This window comes from Purpureocillium takamizusanense, chromosome 2, assembly GCF_022605165.1.
Source record: "Purpureocillium takamizusanense chromosome 2, complete sequence".
Taxonomy (NCBI): Eukaryota; Fungi; Ascomycota; class Sordariomycetes; order Hypocreales; family Ophiocordycipitaceae; genus Purpureocillium; species Purpureocillium takamizusanense.
The window spans coordinates 671,750-689,901 of record NC_063069.1 but is presented as its reverse complement, the minus strand read 5'-3'; the positions used below and the strand labels follow the sequence as shown (position 1 = coordinate 689,901).

At 60.4% G+C, this 18,152-nt stretch overlaps 5 protein-coding genes across 6 annotated transcripts; 3 read left to right on the top strand and 2 right to left on the bottom strand.

The window, feature by feature from the left end:
• Positions 1-339: 339 nt before the first annotated feature.
• Positions 340-4,792, top strand: JDV02_002027 (uncharacterized protein). 2 transcript variants are annotated; one of them, XM_047983009.1, is made up of 3 exons: positions 340-1,007; positions 1,132-1,541; positions 1,609-4,792. In XM_047983009.1, exons 1-3 carry the CDS (start codon positions 915-917, stop codon positions 3,695-3,697), a joined length of 2,592 nt encoding a protein of 863 aa, XP_047838979.1. In that variant the 5' UTR covers positions 340-914; the 3' UTR covers positions 3,698-4,792. The 2 variants fall into 2 exon arrangements, with proteins under 2 accessions (XP_047838979.1, XP_047838980.1); XM_047983010.1 differs by having other exon boundaries at positions 1,132-4,792.
• On the bottom strand, positions 4,601-7,638 carry JDV02_002026 (Alpha-glucosidase). The gene is made up of 2 exons (XM_047983008.1): positions 7,368-7,638; positions 4,601-7,299 (listed from the first exon to the last, which is right to left on the bottom strand). The coding sequence occupies exons 1-2, from the start codon at positions 7,585-7,587 to the stop codon at positions 4,742-4,744; spliced, it is 2,778 nt and encodes a 925-aa protein (XP_047838978.1). The 5' UTR covers positions 7,588-7,638; the 3' UTR covers positions 4,601-4,741.
• A 2,397-nt stretch (positions 7,639-10,035) lies between these two features.
• JDV02_002025 (uncharacterized protein) lies at positions 10,036-12,438 on the top strand. The gene is made up of 4 exons (XM_047983007.1): positions 10,036-10,268; positions 10,330-10,349; positions 10,405-11,491; positions 11,573-12,438. Exons 3-4 carry the CDS (start codon positions 10,594-10,596, stop codon positions 12,268-12,270), a joined length of 1,596 nt encoding a protein of 531 aa, XP_047838977.1. The 5' UTR covers positions 10,036-10,268; positions 10,330-10,349; positions 10,405-10,593; the 3' UTR covers positions 12,271-12,438.
• A 12-nt stretch (positions 12,439-12,450) lies between these two features.
• Positions 12,451-14,729, bottom strand: JDV02_002024 (RING-type E3 ubiquitin transferase). Its single transcript, XM_047983006.1, has 3 exons — positions 14,381-14,729; positions 14,276-14,330; positions 12,451-14,214 (listed from the first exon to the last, which is right to left on the bottom strand). The coding sequence occupies exons 1-3, from the start codon at positions 14,494-14,496 to the stop codon at positions 12,691-12,693; spliced, it is 1,695 nt and encodes a 564-aa protein (XP_047838976.1). The 5' UTR covers positions 14,497-14,729; the 3' UTR covers positions 12,451-12,690.
• Positions 14,730-14,953: 224 nt separating this feature from the next.
• Positions 14,954-18,042, top strand: MCM2 (DNA helicase). Its single transcript, XM_047983005.1, has 3 exons — positions 14,954-15,080; positions 15,128-17,483; positions 17,558-18,042. Exons 1-3 carry the CDS (start codon positions 15,076-15,078, stop codon positions 17,807-17,809), a joined length of 2,613 nt encoding a protein of 870 aa, XP_047838975.1. The 5' UTR covers positions 14,954-15,075; the 3' UTR covers positions 17,810-18,042.
• The last annotated feature ends 110 nt before the right edge of the window (positions 18,043-18,152 follow it).

Here is an 18,152-nt window from a genome sequence, read left to right as displayed (position 1 = left end):
CCGGCCAGCCTCGCCGAGCCCACCGCATTGAAGGTTCCATGGCATTGGAAAGTCCTCAGGCGCACCTGACCCTGCCGTCGTCCACGTAGATAGGTAAGGTACCTACCAGTTACCACCAAGTACGGGCCTGCAGTGCACGCTCAGCGCACTCCGCAGCGCTGGCTTGACCTGGGAGCCATCCATGGATGCCCTGCCCTGCCTACCATCCATCCATCCATCTGGCGACCGACAGCCTGGATCGGATTGGATTGGACTGGCTGGACAGGAAGCTTAGCCCCCCCCCCCCCCCCCCCCCCCCCCCCCTTCCTCCACTCCTCAAATAAATTCTTTCCAGCTTGCCAGCGCAGCAGAGCTAGCCCTCGCGAGCACGGCGTGGGCAGCCAGGCAGTAAGGTAACAACAGCGCATCACTACGCTGCGCTGCACAGCATCGCACACCACCACACCGCACAGCTCGCCCGCGAAATAGGCCGGCTGCTGGAGATGCCCCTCTGAGCCAATGGCACCCAGCCGACCAGCCTTACCTGCTATTTCCCTCGCCTGCCTCACCAGGGCTTGAATTCGCCTATTTGCCGGCCTCACCCTCGGCCTTTGCTCAGCTCAGTCCCGTCTCCATATCCTCGAGCCGCTCATGTCCCCGATCACTTCGACCGTCGGTCTGTCCGTCCGTCGCCTGTCTGTGCTACATACCAAGCCCCCGACGCGGCAGTAGTAGAGCCCTTTCCCGGCTTCCACTTCGCATTCCTCATCCCTCTTCAGCTCCAACCGCCACGGGCAGACCCGCGCACCACGACCGGCCACCATAGCCGATTCAATTCTTCTCCTCCGACCCGACCTCGACTTCCCCGGCCCGAACCGTCCGCTGCCCGCTCTCTTCCGCCCTTCCTCGGCCTCGTTGCCGCACTCTGCTCCTTCATGGAGCCCTCCAGCAAGAAGAGAAAGCTGGCTCCCAAAGTCAACGCTTCCCCGGCCCCCAATCCTCAGCCTGGCCCATATCCACACGAAACGGTCAGCCCAACATCCAACCTCCATCCTCCTCCCCCTCCTCTTCCCTGTCACCCTTGTCGGCCTGCCAATGGCCAACCGCATTGCCTCAACGACATACAGCTGACCGCGAACGTTGTGCTCGCAGCCAACCCAGCAGCCCACGCAACCGCCAGCACAGCACTACGTCGCCCACGATGCTCCCCCCCTCGCCGAGCGCCATGATTTCGAGTCCTTTGCCCGACACCTGCAGGACGCCGCCATGTTGATCCAGCGCCAGACCGAACGCCCGCCTTACTCTGACGTTTCTGTCTTGCTGCTGAGCTGGGAGGAGGACCAGACGGTCGACGACGACCTTGCCGCACTCGAGACCGTCCTGCAAAAGCAATACAACTTTGGGACCCAGCAATGGCAGATTCCCACGGTTCCCAATCCCAGCATCAAGCTCGGCGTTCAAATGGCCTCATTCTTAGAGCAGGCGAGGCCAGATCACCTTTTGATAATATACTACGCTGGGCACGGCTATGTCGGCGCGGACAATCAACTGTACTGGGCATGGTGAGTTGCCGCGGTTCGGTTCTCCCAGAGTTCGTGCCCCGTGTCTTGCTGACAGAGCGCTCTGCAGCAAAGCTGGGGAAGATGCCGCCAAGCTCAAGTGGGATGGTGTCCGTTGCTTGTTCGAGGATGCCCAGTCAGACATCCTCATGCTGCTGGATACTTGTGCGGTTCCGGATCCGCCCATTGCGGGAAGCCACGGCGTCAAACAAGTCATTGCCGCAGGCGCCCCGGGGCGTAACCATCGGGACGATTCCGCCCGCTCCTTCACGGCTTGTCTCGTCGACGCCCTTAACAAGCTCAACACAGGCAGACCTTTCGGCGCCCAAAGGCTGTATGAAGAGGTGCTTGCAGCAAGGCAGCAGGTGGCCTCCCAAGCTCCGCATGTGCCCAATGGGTCGTCGGCGCCGCCTTTGGTGACCCAATTGCCCGTTTTCTTCACAATCACGCCCGGCAAGGGTCAGAACGTGACCCTGGCACCGCTCCAGCCGCGTGCGCAGAGAACTTCACGAAACGGCGGCGATGGCGGTGCCAATGGACGCCCAGCGCAAGGAAGGGAGGATCAACTGATCGACCCCGACTCCGTGGCCGACCTGCGGTTCGACGAGGCGCGCATCCTCGTCTGCACCACCTTTGTCGGAGACGCGAGCCCCGACATGTCCTTCTTCAACCAATGGCTCCAGAACACGCCTCCTCTCGGCTTCAAGATTGCCGTTGAAGGCATGTTCTTGGGTCCTCCAACCATGCTCCTGATATCCATGCCTCACTCCATCTGGAATGTTGTACAGCATGACAAGGTTTGCTGCTTCCTGGGCTACATCAGCTCTCATAACATGATTCATCTCTACGAGAAGCTAGTGGGCCCGGCGGGCGTGCGACCATCTGCCAAGGAGGTCGAGGATGGCCGCATACTATTGGAGGCTCGAGAGTTGGCCGCGGGAACGCCGGCCAGGTCGTGGAGAGACTCCGACGGCCACGATCAACCTTACCACTCGTCTGCGTCGCGCGACCGATCCCTGCATGACGGCAGGCCAGACTTGGCGGCCCAAGTCAGTCCTTCGAGGGGCTCGTACGTCCCCGGGGGGGCCGAGAAACCCAAGGATGAGGTCGAAGACTCTGCCGAGATGCAGGAGGCTGCGGAGCAGCTCAAGGCTCTCAGCCATGTCCGCCATCGTAGCGACGAAACGCTTGCCGCTGCCAATCAGCGGCCGCGTACCAGCCTCCCTGAGGGTATTCCCAATGCCGGCATAGACGGCATGCAGCAGACCCATGAGGCGGCTTTGGTAGACATGGACAATGCTACGGCGGCGGCTGATCTCAAGCTGACGCCCACGTCTCGCTCCAAAACCATCCGACGCTCCGTCATGAAGCCAGAGACGCGATGCAACCACTGCAGCCACGCGCCCTTCAAGGACTCGTCCTCGCTGCGCAAGCACATTGCGGCCGCCCACACGCGCCCATTTCCCTGCGCATTCTCCTTTGCCGGCTGTACCAGCACATTCGGTTCCAAGAACGAGTGGAAGCGTCATATTGCGTCTCAACATCTCTGCCTGCAGTTTTATCGCTGCTCGCAATGCCCGCAGAGTGCTGTGGAGGGCAAGGGCAACGAGTTCAATCGCAAAGACTTGTTTACGCAGCATCTCCGACGCATGCATGCCCCGTTCCAGGTCAAGCGCGCCATGTCCAAGGGGGAGACGAAGCTCTTGGCCGAGTGGGAAGAACACGTCAAGAGCATGCACCAGACGTGCCTCGTCACGCGCCGGCAACCGCCACAGAAGTCCGCTTGTCCTAAGCCCGGTTGCCACTATGCGTTTGACGGGCCTGGATCTTGGGACGAGTGGACGGAGCATGTCGGACGGCACATGGAGAAGGCCGAGGCTCAAAACCTAGGCGTTGATTCATTGCTGGCGCAGTGGGCCCTTGACGAGGGTATCATCAAACCCAAAGGCAACGGAGAGTACCGGCTCAGCGCCAACAATGGCTTGGCCGGTGGCAATCCTCAGGGCAACGGGTCTTCCATGCTCGATCGAAATGACTCATCGCTCATGTCTCTCGCCGATACGTCCCAGCTCGACTCGTCGCAGGTGGAGGACACATCTATGGTGGATGCTGGGCCTCCAGAAAACGACGCTGGTGAGGGGCAGTCGTCCGTAACATGAGAGGGCGGCTCATCACCACTCACCACCTTGCGGTTCTCGGGTTCGACTACCTGTTTTATTTTCCTCATACTTTTATCTTGCTCTTTGCAAACCTGCGGCCGTTTCCAAAGTGAAAACGGCCACGAATGAACGACGTCAATGACACGGATGCATTCTTCTAGCCACGCATCTCGGGAGCGAAAAACGCCACAAAAGGCGGCGGTTGTTTGATTCTATATTTCATTATAGTCCACGGCGGGATTCCTGGTTTTTCTTTATTCTCCCTCGATATGGGATCACACTGCGCGGCGAAACGAGATTGGGAAAATGCATTGACATCCATTGGGCTCCTCGGAGGCAAAGACAAAACAAGAACAAGAACAAGAGCACGCGAGAGGGGGTTTGGAATGGGAACCTAACCACTCTGGCCCTTCTCCCCCATCATTCCGCCGGACGAGCTTAACGTGCTCCTCCGTTGGAAATGCCCCGTTGGCCCCTATGAGCTTGGAGTTCTTTGTCTTTTGTCGTTGTTGCCAGAATTTCGGGTGCATATTATTTGGGGTCAAAAGACATTTGGGTTGGGAGAAAAGCTGTCGGACGAGAGCAGCAGCCTAGGTGGCTGGGCCGAATGCCGACATGGATGGATGGAGAGGCGATTGTGTTTGTGCCTGCCGTTTCGGCGGGCGGGGGAAGCGGATATTTGGTGGTGCTACTTGGCAAATGTCATGGTTCAGGGCCGGAACGACACGGTACAGTGGCAAGAAAATGCACGAGATGTCGTCGAAGGCAGTCAGTGGTCGTGGTGAAGGGCTGCAGCTGTGTGTGCATACATCATCGGGCATGCTTCGAGGATACACACATGGCGCATCGTCGGCGTCGTCGTCATGGGAAAATTCAAAACGAAGATGACAGCAACGACGCTGGCCCGCATCATCTTCATTCATTGCCACATTTGCATTACTGGCGCTCACCACCACCATCACCACCACCACTACCAGTACCAACTAGGTTGCCATCGTGTATGATCCCGCTGACGAGCATACTGCGCCTGCTACATGTAGTGCCTCACATGCCATCAAGCTTGACCCTGCCCGGCCTGTTAAGCTTGACGTGGACCTTATACGTCTTGCTGTACTTCTTGTCCCCGCCCGTGGTGTGCTCGCGCTTGCCGGGGCGCGGCTTGCACCCGCCTCCCAAGACGGTGATGCGAGAGACGGTGGCAGGGCCGTCATAGCCAAATTTGCCGCCAAACGTGACCGTGCCCTTGTCGTAGGAGAAGCTGACGAGCGAGTACCGGCCCTTCTGGTCAATGGACACGCCGTCGTCGAGGTACAGCTCGCCCTTTGCCTCGCCGCGGTGGTCGAGGGCGACGAGCAGCTCAAAGTCCTGCTTGCGCAGTTCCGTCGTCGTGTACGTCGAGTTGGCGCGCGCGGGGATGATGGCGCCGGAGCGAATCAGGAGCGGGATCGTCGTCGTGTCCTGCTCGATGAACTTGTGCGTCGCCGCCTCGCCGAGGATGGGCTTGTGCGAGTACCAGTCGTAGAAGATGTCGTCGGGGAGGTAGACGTTGACGCTGGTGGCGCCCTGGGCCGTGACGGGGGCGACGAGCACGCTGTCGCCGTAAAAGTACTGCAGCTCCAGCGCCCAGGTGCCCTTGTCCTCCGGGTACTTGTAGAAGATGGGCTGCACCGTGGGACGGCCGTCATCGTTGGCGCGGTACATGGCCGTGTAGATGTAGTCGAGGAGGCGGTAGCGGATGTCGATGGCCTTGCGGGCGCTGCTCGCCACCGAGTCCCAAACGTAAAACTCCTGGCTGATTTGGCCCTCGGCGTTGTGGTTGCGGTAAAAGGTAGAGAAGGCCGCGAGCGCCGCCCATCGCGCGCAGAGCTCCTCAGTAGTGTCGCCGCCGAAGCCGCACGCGTCCGAGCCCACCATGGAGAATTGGAAGAGCCCGGTAAAGGCCAGCATGGATCGGATCGAGTTGCGATACATGTCCCATGTGGACAAGTTGTCTCCCAGCCAGTGGCCGACCTTGGAGCCCGCGCCGGAGAAGGTGCTCCGGGTGATGATGAGGGGCCGGAGGCCAGGGCGGCGGGAGAGCATGGCGTCACGCGAGGCGACAGACATCATGGATCCGTACATGTTGTGCGTGTCGTACATGGCCAGGCCGTTCTGATGGATCAGGTTGGTGTTGACGGTGTGGTTGGAGATGCCACCCTTGTCGGCGTTCCAGTCATCGCGGTAGGCGGCCTTGTTGTGGATTGCGTACTTGGGGTACAGGAGGTCACGTCCAGGAAGGCCCCTTTGGTCACCCGTGGCGCGGCGCTCTGCCTGGGGAAGGCTATCGTGAACCGCGGGCTGGGGGGCGCGAACTTCGAGAGTGGTGGACACGTCTCGCTCCTCGACCTCGGAACGCTTGCAAGTGCCCGGAGGCTGGAAGTCGCAGGGCCATCCGGGCAGGGGCCGAGGCGGCTGACGGACCGGAGGCGGTTTGGGAGGGAAGCCCACGGCGGCCTCATATGGGTTGTCGCACGGGAAGTTGCAAGGAAAATTGCTCGGCTCATTCATGTCGATCCATAGGGCGTCAATGTCGACTCCAGTGTCTTTGTTGAAGAAGCTTTGGAACTGGCCGTCCCAGTACTTTTGAATGTTCTTGGAGAACCAGTCAGGGAACACCGTCACGCCGGGCCAGACGACGCCCAGCCAGAGGGATCCATTGTCGCGGCGAAGGAATATGTTGTCCTTGACTCCCTCGTGAAGCGGGGGGTAGTCCTGGTACGCCACTGCCGGGTCGACCATGACGATGTAGTGCTGGTCATTCTTGTGCAGGTGAGAGACGAGCTCGCGCATCTTCTTGAGTGGGAAGCGATCAGGATCCAAAGAGAAAACGCGGCGCCGGTCCATGTAGTCGATATCGGTCCACATGGTTTCGAGGGGAATCTTGGCTAGGCTGTAGTTCTGCACAACCTCGGCGACGTTGTAGGCATCCTGGTAGCCGTATCGGCACTGGTGGAAGCCCAGACCCCAGTACGGCTGCAGCGCCGGGGTGCCGGCAATCTCGCCGTACTGCTTGACCACGTCGATAGGGCTGGGTCCGGCAACGAACCAAAAGTCAAGGACACCGCCCAGGGTGTTGTACTCAAGGTACTGCTTGTCGTCCGTGGTCTGGTCGATTAGGATATCCATTCCGTTCGAGTTGAGCAAGAAGACACCGTGTGAGCCGCTCTTGCGCTGCTCGAGATAGAAGGGGTGGGTGCCGTATAGGTTGGAGTCGGTAGGCACGCCGTAGCTGTCTTGGTTCCACATTGTGCGAATGTAGTCTTTGGTCTTGAGCCGCAGGGGATCCGAATGCTCGCCCAGGCCATACAGGTAGGGGTCCTTGGGCAGCTTGGTCCGGAGACGAAGGTACTGCGACTCAAAGACGAGAGACGCCGCCGAAGTATCGAAGAGAACTTCTTTGGAGTCGGCGCGACTGACCTTGAACGAGAAGGGCGACTCTGTGTAGTCAAACTTGAGCTTGTTGGAAGCGGCAGAGCTCTTGCCTCCGGGACGCTTGAAGACGGCTTCGGGGACCTGGTAGACTTGATTGTCCTTGTCCTGGATCTTGACGTGGAGCCGGTTGTCTGGATTTAGATGTCAACACAGGCACGCAAGCAAAAAGAAAGGGGGGGCTCGGGTTAAGCCTACTTACCTGTCTCGTACGACACCTCGAGAGTGAGGTGCCTCAAGTCGGTACCGTAAACGTTGCACGACTTGCCGGCAAGCGTCAGATCGGCCTTGAGGCCATTGCCCGTGTGCCTCACGTCGGAGGCCTTGTAGCCAGGGCAGTCGTCGGGATTGCCCGCGTCCCTGTTAGACAGCGCCGTCGCAGACGCGAGGCCCGCACAGACGAGTCCATTCCAAAACCTCATGGTGTCAGATCAGATGAGATGCCCGAGAGTGACTGCACGCTCTAGACAGACGATCCTCGCGAAGCCAAAGGATTCCAGACCGTCGGCGCACGCACTTACTTATACAATCACAGCTACGCGCAAATTGGCATTAACAAATGGCCCCAGCAGGTCAATGGCGGCCCAGCGGGGTTACATCCGGACTGGCGCCCTCCCCTGTCTGACTTGTGCAGCTTCTCGCCCGAGTTGTCGGTCCGGTGGCGCATCATCTCGAGTGCGAGTGCTGGGCCACGCCAAGACCATGACGACGAGTACTCGACCCAGAGCTGCTGTGTAAGGTTTGAAGTGCGGAGACTCCGCTCCTGGAACTAGAACGGCGAGGGACTCGGTCGTCGTCTGTAGCCGACCGGCGATGCCACGATCATGGAAAATTTTGTCGGCTCGATTTTTTCGTGTTGAACAGCCACCTCGCCTCCATTGAGGCCCATCAACCTTATGAGCGACATGCGGCCGAGGTCATTGACACAGAGCTGGAACAATTGCAACGCTCTACTCGTGGCGGAGGTTGAAGTCCTGAACTGATGTTTGCAACGCCCTTTGCAGCTGCGCATGTAAATCGCCACAAGCCACCCGTCGATCCCGCGCAGCGAACAGCGGTGCGCCGAGCCATCCGCGAACTGTTCTTTAGCAGCTTCTCCTAAAGTTCCGGGTTCAAGGGTCTGTCGATCTGATGAGGTGCTCCATGAGTGAGAAGCGTAGAATTGTTGACGTCTCGACTCCACGCCCCGCAGCGGGATGCTTGCGGGGCCGACTTCTCACGCTCTCCACCCGGCAGATGATTGGATTCTTGGCCAGGGGTACCAGGGCAAGCATGGCTAGCACAAGAGCCGGCCCGAATACGCGGCTGAGGCTTGACTGGAGGCTAAGTGAGGCGCGGAGAAACCTGCTGCAGACGCTGTTGAGTGCCCTGAGTTTTGGCTTTGACGTGGCCAGGACGCGGTTCACAACTTCATTTCAGGCTTGGTCTCGCCCTGGCGGTTCCCCGCACTCACAGACATCCCCGCCTTTCGCCCTGGGCGTCTGGGGCGGGCTGGTGCGTTCGCGGGGCCTTCTTGGAGCCATGGCTTGATGTCATCCGAGAAATTTATCCTGGAGCCGGCGCCTCTTCACATCCAAACATCGTGGATTGGTGGAACCCGGTGGTGATTTAGCAGCAAATCCTCGTCAACGTCTGCTCAGCAAGAGTGGTTCGAGGCACTGCAGGCCGGCGATGCCTCGGCGGCAACTGCTCGTTGAGCTCGCCTGCTCGGTTGATGCCGGATGAGCAAGCGTGCCAAAACCACACCACGATGAGCTTGCAGTAGGTGTCGTCGCCCGGGTAAAGGCAGGCTGAGGGCGACAACTTGAGTCTCGACCTACAGAACGGGCCCAGACACGAGCATCGTCTCCGTGCTTATCCAGGGAAGTGGACAAGGCAAGCAGCAGCGTTCGTCAACAGTCGGCGAAACAAGCTATCCACAGCTGACGTGTGGGAGACGCGGTCGTCTCAACTCCAAGGTGCCGCTCGCTGTGGGCTCGTCTCCATCCGTTTTGTCGGACCGAGGACTTTGGTGCAGGTGCAATGTCCCTGCTTCCCGCCAGCGCAACACCCTGAAGGGGCGAACAGGCCGCTCAAGCTTTGCCGACGCAAGCCAGTCGGAGATGATTGCCCCCATCGGTGGTGGCGATGGTCGCCTCGGAAGCGTAGCCGAGGTTGCATTGCAGATGATGTGCTTGTTGTCGTCGCTGGCGCTGGGCGCGTAGATGGCGACTCGCTATGCAGGCATGGGCGGGAGAGTGTCGCAGCGGTTATGGCTCGCAACAGCGCGCGCACTCGTGATGAGAGCTTTGGTGGCCAAGTCGACGTGACGTGACCTGACGCGACGTGACTCTCGGTACGAGGATGGAAGGTCTTTCAATTCATTCATAGTACGTATACGAAGTACAATATACATGTCCTGAGGAAGGCGCGACCGTGAGAGGGTTGCACCGCGAGCAACGAGAAGGGCGGGAGACGCGCCAGACACATGTACGCGTCCTCGACACCCGAAGCTCGTGATTCAGCTTCACGTTCCAAGATCCAATTTGCAAGCCCAAGCAGCCCCGTATGCACTGCTGCACATCAACTAAGGTGGCAGACGCATATGTGCTGATCGCGGTGCGGTTTCTCAATGGCCGCGTGTAGTCCCGGGTAGCTCAAAGTGTGCAGGTCTGCGAAGATGGGAGGCAAGCAAGCTCTGGAGTCTCGCATCACGGCAAGTGCCGAATTGGTTTGTAGACGGCCCTGCTGCTCTGCATCAAGGCCTTGGGTAACTTGTCATCTGCTTCGCATCTACATCTCATCTGCAGCTCTGAGGGAGCTGACCTTGGTGGCAGACATACTGCTTCGACAGCGTGTTGAGATTGCTAACCAACCCACAAAGTGCCTCACCAACACCAACTCAGAACGGGATGCAGAGGCCGGGTGCCAGTGATTGATGGCGGTGCGGTCAAACACTCATTGATCTGACAGCGCAGCGTCAACAAGTCGGCTCACGTCAGAGAGAGCAAACGCATGCAACCGCGTCTGCCCGTTCTAATGAACAGCAGGCCTCCCCCGTTAAGCACATACCTTACATGCGTCGTACTTCGAGGCCGCCTTGCCATTCATCATAACTTAGTACGTAAGGTACGGCCTTGCGCAAAAGTACGAAGTGATGCACAGCTGATTATGCACCTGAGCAGACGGCAGCAGCATGCAGCCTGTGGGTGAGCCGATCTTCATTTTGCACATTCAATTCACACAACCCGCACCTGCAGCACAGGGACGAATAAAGAAGAAAAAAAAATATTCGAGACACTCAGCGACATCGAACCGTCACACACACTCATTCTATCTCTCTCTGCGCTCTCTCTCTCTGCATCTCTCTCTTTGCACTTCCATCTTGCGGCCGCTCATTCGCCATGTCTGCTTGAGCGACCGAGGAGTGAGAGGGACGCCGAGCCGCGATGAGCGCCGTCGATGTCATGGCCGGAGGCACTGGCGGCGGGACTGCTAGCGCCTCTATCAGCGACCACCCGAGTCAGCAGCACCAGCTCCAGCAGCCCCTTCCGCACCAGGGACCGCAGGGATCGCTGGCGGCGCTGGGAGCAGCACCTGGCTCCGTCCAGCAGATGGGTCGCGGTAGCGAGGGAGGCCGCGTCAATGCCGCCGCCGCCAACAGCAGCAACAGGGCCATCCAGCAGGTCAATCAGCAGCAGCAGGCCCAACAACAGCAAGTCCAACAGCAGCAGCACCAGCACCAGCATCAGCAGCAACCGCAACAACAACAGCAGATCCACCATCGTCGACAGCCCACGCCCGCCATCAACAACTTTGCCGACGCCGCCATCTTCTCGAGCCATCAACCACCACCGCCGTCGCATCACCAGCAACAGCAAATCCAAGCACAACAACAACAGCAGCAGCAGCAGCAGCAGCAGCAACTGCAGCCGCGCCCGTACCCGCCACAGCAATTCCACCAACAATCCGCCGCCCTGCCCAACGTCGGCCCGACCCAGCACCAGCAACAACAACAGCAGCAGCAGCAGCAGCAACAGCAGATCTCGCAGCCGCAGCAGCAGCAATACGCCCTCCAGCAGCCGTCGCAGTATCAGCAAGCCATGAACGGCGTCAACGGCGGCGCCAACATGGCCGCCATGCCCGCCCCGGCGCCCACGCCCGCCGGCCACCAGGCCGAGCTCAACTACATCTACGGCATGGTCGAGGAGCTGAGTCGCCAGCTCGCTGACAACAGGCGCGTCACCGAAGATATTGTCAATGGGCTCGGTCGCGTCCGCAGTCGCGCCCGCTCCCACGCTCTCGCCAACGATGACCTGATGGCCGCCGCCGCCGACGACCTCGAGGGTGCGTTTCGCCGATCCTTCACCTACGCTCCCATGGCACGACATCCTCCCCAAGACCCCTTACTAACACGTGGCATCGCAGTCGACGGTCAGAACCTCGACGCCCTCGTCTCCATTCTCTCCGAAGCCCTCGAAAAGGCCAATCACTCGCGCGACCAAAATGCCGCCCTCCTCTCCCAGTACGCGAGCGCCCTCGCCCTCATGCTGCGCCAGTTCCACGAGTACAAGGCCAAGCACGTCGCCGACGTGGCCGCCTGGCACCGCTCCTACCGCGTCCAACTCGACGAGGCTCGCCGCGAGAACAGCCGCCTGCGCGAGCAGATGTGGGAGATGCAGGCCCACGCCCGCGCCGCAAACGACTCCCTGCGCGGCTTCCGCCGCCGCTGGGACGAGGACGAGGTCCGCTGGGCCGCACGCGTCGACGCCGTGGCCGCTCGCCAGGAGGTGCGCTTCTGGAAGCGCATGGCCATGCCCGAGCTCGACGACGACGACCCCTACTGGAGCGGCGACGACGACATCGTCGACATCACCGAGAAGGAGCGCGTTGCCGAGCTCGAGCGCAGGGCTGCGCAGGAGCAGATGATGGATGGCCGCGTCGACGAGGAGGAAGAGGAGGCCATGATGGCAAGCGGCGGACCCGACGGCCAGGCGCCGTTGCCGCAGCTCACCATGCTGGGCGGCATCGCGATGCAAAGAGACGAACCCGCTGTGAGGGCGGTGCCCATGCCGCCGCCGCGGCCACTGAGCGCGGCGTCGAGCACGGGGTCGACGGGACAATAGGCGCGTTGGGGCTGTCGGAGGAAGCATCGCATCCATGGCGCGCGAAGAGTCAAAAATATACCCCCATTGTACAATACGCCTGGCGGCACACAGCACAGGCATGAGTGGCATGATGAGCATATTCGACCAACGAATTAGAGATGACGCTGAATTCAAGGCGATTCAATGCTGACTGATACGGTCAATGATGAGGGCGATGTCATGTCCCTTATTTGTGTATTCAAAGCACCTAACGCCGGCATGCGGTACATTCTCGATGTGTCTACTGTTCCGAAAACCCAGAAACCTTGTCGTACAAATACATGCCCACATGATTGTAGTCCGTCACACACGACGAGCGCCCCTCAAGTCGCCAGCACCGCCTCCCCTCTCTACGCTGAGGGATGCCTTGGTCCAAGCACCCGCACACCCGCCCCCAGTCTAGTAGCCGCTCTGCTCGCGCCTCGAGTCGGCCGCACCGCCGCCGCCGTCGGCGTCCGGCGGCCCCCCATCCTTGCTGGACTCGGCGGCGGCGCGCCCAGCCTCCTGGATGCCCTGCTCGTCGCCGCGCAGCTTGGCGAAGTAAGCCTTGATGTCCTCGGCGCCGACGGCCTTGCCGCTCTCGGCGAACTGCTGGAAGAAGGGCTTGAGCTGCTCCTTGAGGTGGTTGTAGGCCATGACGCCCTCGATGGCGCGCACGCGGTCCACGTTGCGCAGGGCGCTCTCCCCGCGCTCGAGCAGGCTGCCGCTGCCGTGCGTGGACCCGCCGCCGTGCTGCGACGCGCCGTCGCCGCCATCCGACATGGGGGGTTCGTAGACCTCCTCCTCCTCGAGGAGCTGCGGGTGCGCGTTCATGGCGCGGAAGCAGTCGGTGCAGCGGCAGAACCTGTCGCGAAAGTCTTCCTTGAAGAAGAGCGAGAAGCGGCGCGAGGGCGCGGCGGGTAGGTTGGGCAGCTTGCAACCGGTAGGGCTTGCTGGAGTCGGCTCTTCGTTGGACGTTGGCGGAGCTTCAAGGGGGGTAGCAGCGAGTGTTGAGGCGTCGGTACCGTTCGCCGAGACCTCTGCCGTGGTGCCGGTCTCGCTCTTGACGCGCTTTGCCTCAGCCTCCTCCTCGACGTCGTCGTCGGCCTTGCGCTTCTTGGAAGCGGATTCCTCTACTTTGACGGGCTCCTCCACCTTGGCTGCGGCAGTTGTCGTATCTGAGTCGAAGAAGACGGCGTCGATGAATCCAGATGTACCGGCATACTTCTTGATCCACGGATTGGACTCGACGCACTTATAGCACAGGAAGCCTTCAAAGTCGTCTTCCTCCGGGAAGCCCGGTGGCATTGGTGGTTCGTCTTCGTCTTCGTCGACGACGGCGACATCTGCAGCGTCATCTTGCGCGGGCGGCGGCCGCTCCTCGTCGTGCTCGGCGATGGTAGTGAGGCCATTGCCAGCAGTTGAGACAGTACCGCTCGCTCTCTTGTTCTTGTTGTACCCGTCCATCTTTTCGTACCACTTCGGCCCCATGCCGACGAGGCACCCGGGGTGGTACCAGTCCTCGCCGCAGCCGCCGGACTCGGCAGTGCCCAGTCCGAGGCACTGGAACATGGTCCCCTTTTGTTTAAAGGGGTCATAGTCGCATTCGCAGCCGCAGAACCTGTTGCGGAAGTTTTGGTTGTATTTGTTGTTCGCGTCGGGCTCCTCGGAGTGCACGCCGCCCTTGGTGTTGGTCTGCTCGTTGACGCGCAGGGCGCACGGGCTCGTGGCGGGGATGCGCGTCGTTCCGCAGTCGCACGTAAAGTTTCGCTTCTGGAAGATCTCGACGAGGGTGTGCTCGCCGTGACACTGCACCGAGCACGCGTAGCAGACGCCGGCCGGGGTCCAGGCGTCCCCGGGCTCTGAGGGCGACGGATTGCATGTCAAGCAGGCGAAGACGCTCTGTCGTAGGGGGCCGAGGATCTTGGTGCAGCTTTCGATGCTCTATTTTGATGTCAGCAACATCGTCGGGAGGTTGGCGCCATTTGTTTGTTTGGAGGCTCACGTAGGGGAGGGCTTCACGCGCGTCGGCCTCCAGGAGCTCCTGATTGCGAATGAAACTGGGGCAGGTCAGCGCGCATTCAGCTGCATCAGCGCGGGCATGTCCTACTCTGCCGCGGTCTGGGAGTCTTGAGACTGCTGGGAGAAGCTATTGCTCCGCCCAGACACCGTCACCTCGCCATTGACTTCGGTGGCCGTAGGCGCGGGAGGAGGATCCGTCGACATGGTGTCCCGTAGTGTAGAGTCAACTAGAGGGATGTCATGAGCCGGTACCAATGGCTCGACGAACGTCGTCGAAGGAGCGGAAGATGATGAGAGCTTGCGGAGGTCGATAGGCCCCAGGAACTGTCGTCTTGACTGTGGGTGTGAAGCAGTAGCAGCAGCAGCAGCAGCTTGGGTGGTGGGCGTGTGGTCACTGGAGCTTGAGTGGTGCAGGTGTGGTGTGGCCACTGACTGACTGCAACACATGACAAAATAAAGCGAACGGTAATGGGGCCTCTCTCATCGGCCGCTGATGAATTTTATTTTGTCACTAGTGATGAGCGACCCACCTGAAAACCACTTAACGCGTCGCTGCCAACGGCGGTTAGCGCGAGGCCACTCACTTAACGCGTCGTCGCGTCTTAGAAACGCGAAATCCCATCTCATCCCTCCCTCCCTCCCTTGGTCCCGCACCCGCTCTCTTTTCGCCCTCCTCATTCCCACCTCGTCCAACGTGGTTGCCGCATTCTTTGCATAGCACACATCGAGTCAACCACGCAGACTGCCTTGAGATATCGACATATAGAGACACAAGCCGAGGCAATGAGGTATGCTCCACGGTCAAAGATGCGTGAGTTTGTACTGACGCCTCTAGCTCGCCTCTTCGTGACAACCCGGCTTCCGCCAACCGGGGAGCGGCTCCGCGCTCGAGCCGCAAGCGCACGCGCGCCGGCGACGATGCCACGTCCTCAGTCGGCCCCGGCTCGAGCCCCATGCCCTCCTCGCCGCCAGCCCCGTTTGACGTGGCCCATGGCGTCGAGGACGACGACGAGATTGAGGAGGAGGCCGAGATTCAAGACGATATTGACGACATTGACGAAATGGCCGACGATGACGTCGACCTGTTCCGCGAAGGCTTCGAGGCCGACTACAGGGCCAGGGAAGACGACGTCTACGAAGGCGCTGACCTCGACGATGATGGCCAATACGATGACATGGACCTCGGCGCCAGGCGACAGCTTGAGGCTCAGCTCAACAGACGCGACAGAGAAGTCGCGAGGAGACAACGCGTCCCCGCTGCCTTCCTACCCGGAGACGACGACGATGGTGACATTGACCTGACTGCCCAGCCGCGTCGCCGCCGTCACCATTACGATGAAGACCCAGACGACGTCATGGACGCCGACATCATGGACGAGGAGCTCTCCCTCGAAGCCCTCGGCGACGTCAAGGCCGCCAACCTGACGGAGTGGGTGTCAATACAGCCCGTGCAGAGGACCATCAAGCGCGAGTTCAAGGCGTTTCTGACCTCGTATATCGATGCGTCAGGATCCTCCGTGTACGGCAACCGCATCCGCACGCTCGGTGAGGTCAACGCCGAGTCTCTCGAGGTGTCGTACGAGCACCTGTCAGAGAGCAAGGCCATCCTGGCCTACTTCCTGGCTAACGCGCCGGCCGAGATGCTGAAGCTCTTCGACGAGGTTGCCATGGATGTGGTCCTCCTCCACTATCCCGACTACGAGCGAATTCACTCGGAGATTCACGTTCGCATCTTTGATCTCCCCGTACACTATACCCTCCGACAGCTGCGCCAATCGCACCTCAACTGCCTCGTGCGAGTCAGTGGTGTCGTCACCCGGCGCTCTGGTGTCTTCCCTCAGCTCAAGTACGTCAAGTTTGACTGCACCAAGTGTGGCGTCACGCTCGGGCCCTTCCAGCAAGAGTCCAACGTCGAGGTCAAAATCACCTTTTGCCAGAGCTGTCAGTCTCGCGGCCCATTCACACTCAATTCGGAGAAGACGGTGTACCGCAACTATCAGAAGCTCACGCTGCAAGAGTCGCCCGGCACTGTCCCGGCCGGCCGTCTGCCGCGGCAGCGAGAAGTCATCCTGCTGTGGGATCTCATCGACCGGGCAAAACCCGGCGAGGAGATCGAAGTCACCGGCATCTACCGCAACAATTACGATGCGCAGCTCAACAACAGGAACGGCTTCCCCGTGTTTGCCACAATTCTCGAGGCCAACAACGTGGTCAAGTCCCACGATCAGCTCGCTGGCTTCCGCATGACAGAGCAGGACGAGCACGAGATTCGTAAGCTGTCGCGGGACCCCAACATTGTCGACAAGCTCGTCAATTCGATTGCTCCCAGCATCTACGGCCACACAGACATCAAGACTGCCGTTGCGCTCTCGCTCTTTGGCGGCGTCGCCAAGACGACCAAGGGCGCCCACCATGTGCGCGGCGACATCAACGTCCTCCTCCTCGGTGATCCCGGCACGGCCAAGTCCCAAGTGCTCAAGTACGTTGAAAAGACGGCCCACCGAGCAGTCTTCGCCACGGGCCAGGGTGCCAGCGCGGTCGGTCTGACGGCTAGTGTCCGTCGCGACCCGCTGACGAGCGAGTGGACGCTCGAGGGCGGCGCGCTGGTCCTGGCAGATCGGGGCACCTGCCTGATCGACGAATTCGACAAGATGAACGACCAGGACCGGACGTCAATCCACGAGGCCATGGAGCAGCAGACCATCTCCATCTCCAAGGCAGGCATCGTTACGACACTGCAGGCCCGCTGCGGCATCATCGCGGCTGCTAACCCGATAGGCGGGCGGTACAACTCCACGATCCCCTTCTCTGCCAACGTGCAGCTGACGGAGCCCATTCTGTCGCGTTTTGACATCCTCTGCGTCGTGCGGGACACGGTCGAGCCGTCCGAGGACGAGCGCCTGGCGCGCTTCATTGTCGGCTCGCATAGCCGCAGCCACCCGCTGTCGCAGGCGACGGCCGCGCAGGACTCGATGCAAGTCGAGCACGACTCGGAGCAGGCGGACACGCAGGGCACGAGCGCGGGCTCGAGAAAGGAGGGCGAGATCCCGCAGGAGCTGCTGCGAAAGTACATCCTGTACGCGCGAGAGCGCTGTAGCCCGAAGCTGTACCACATGGACGAGGACAAGGTAGCCCGTCTGTTTGCCGACATGCGACGAGAGTCGCTGGCGACCGGAGCGTACCCTATCACGGTGAGTCCCTGTTACACTGGCGAGCCTTTTACGCAACGTCCAAGGGAAACGTTACTAACGCCGTCGTCGCACAGGTCCGTCACCTCGAGGCCATAATCCGCATTAGCGAGGCGTTTTGCAGGATGCGGCTTTCCGAGTACTGCACCTCGCAGGACATTGACCGAGCCATCGCCGTGACGGTGGACAGCTTTGTCGGCAGCCAGAAGCTGAGCTGCAAGAAGGCGCTCGCCCGCGCGTTTGCCAAGTACACGCTCGCCCGACCCGGTGCGACGGAGCAGAGGAGGGGTAACGGCTCGCGCCGGCGGCCGGCGGCCGTGATGGCCTAGACGACGCACCTCGCTCTGTGCGGCACGCGGCTAGTGCCTGTGAGCTGGACGGCTCAAATGATGCTAGAGGAACGTTAGGGGCGCGCCGTAAGGGAAACGGTATGCATGGTGTACATGAAGGAATCAAGTCGGAACGGATAACGGAGTAGGGCGTTTTCGTGTGCATTTGACTACGATGGCATCTCGACTGAGTAATTGCAAACAAGATATCTTGAACTAGACATACGATGCCCTTGCTGAATATCCTGCCATCCCCTCAACGGCCTGCCATCGCTGTGGACACGACAAGACCGGTCCTGTACCACCTGTCACCGGCCATCGAATGCCAAAAGATGTACACGAA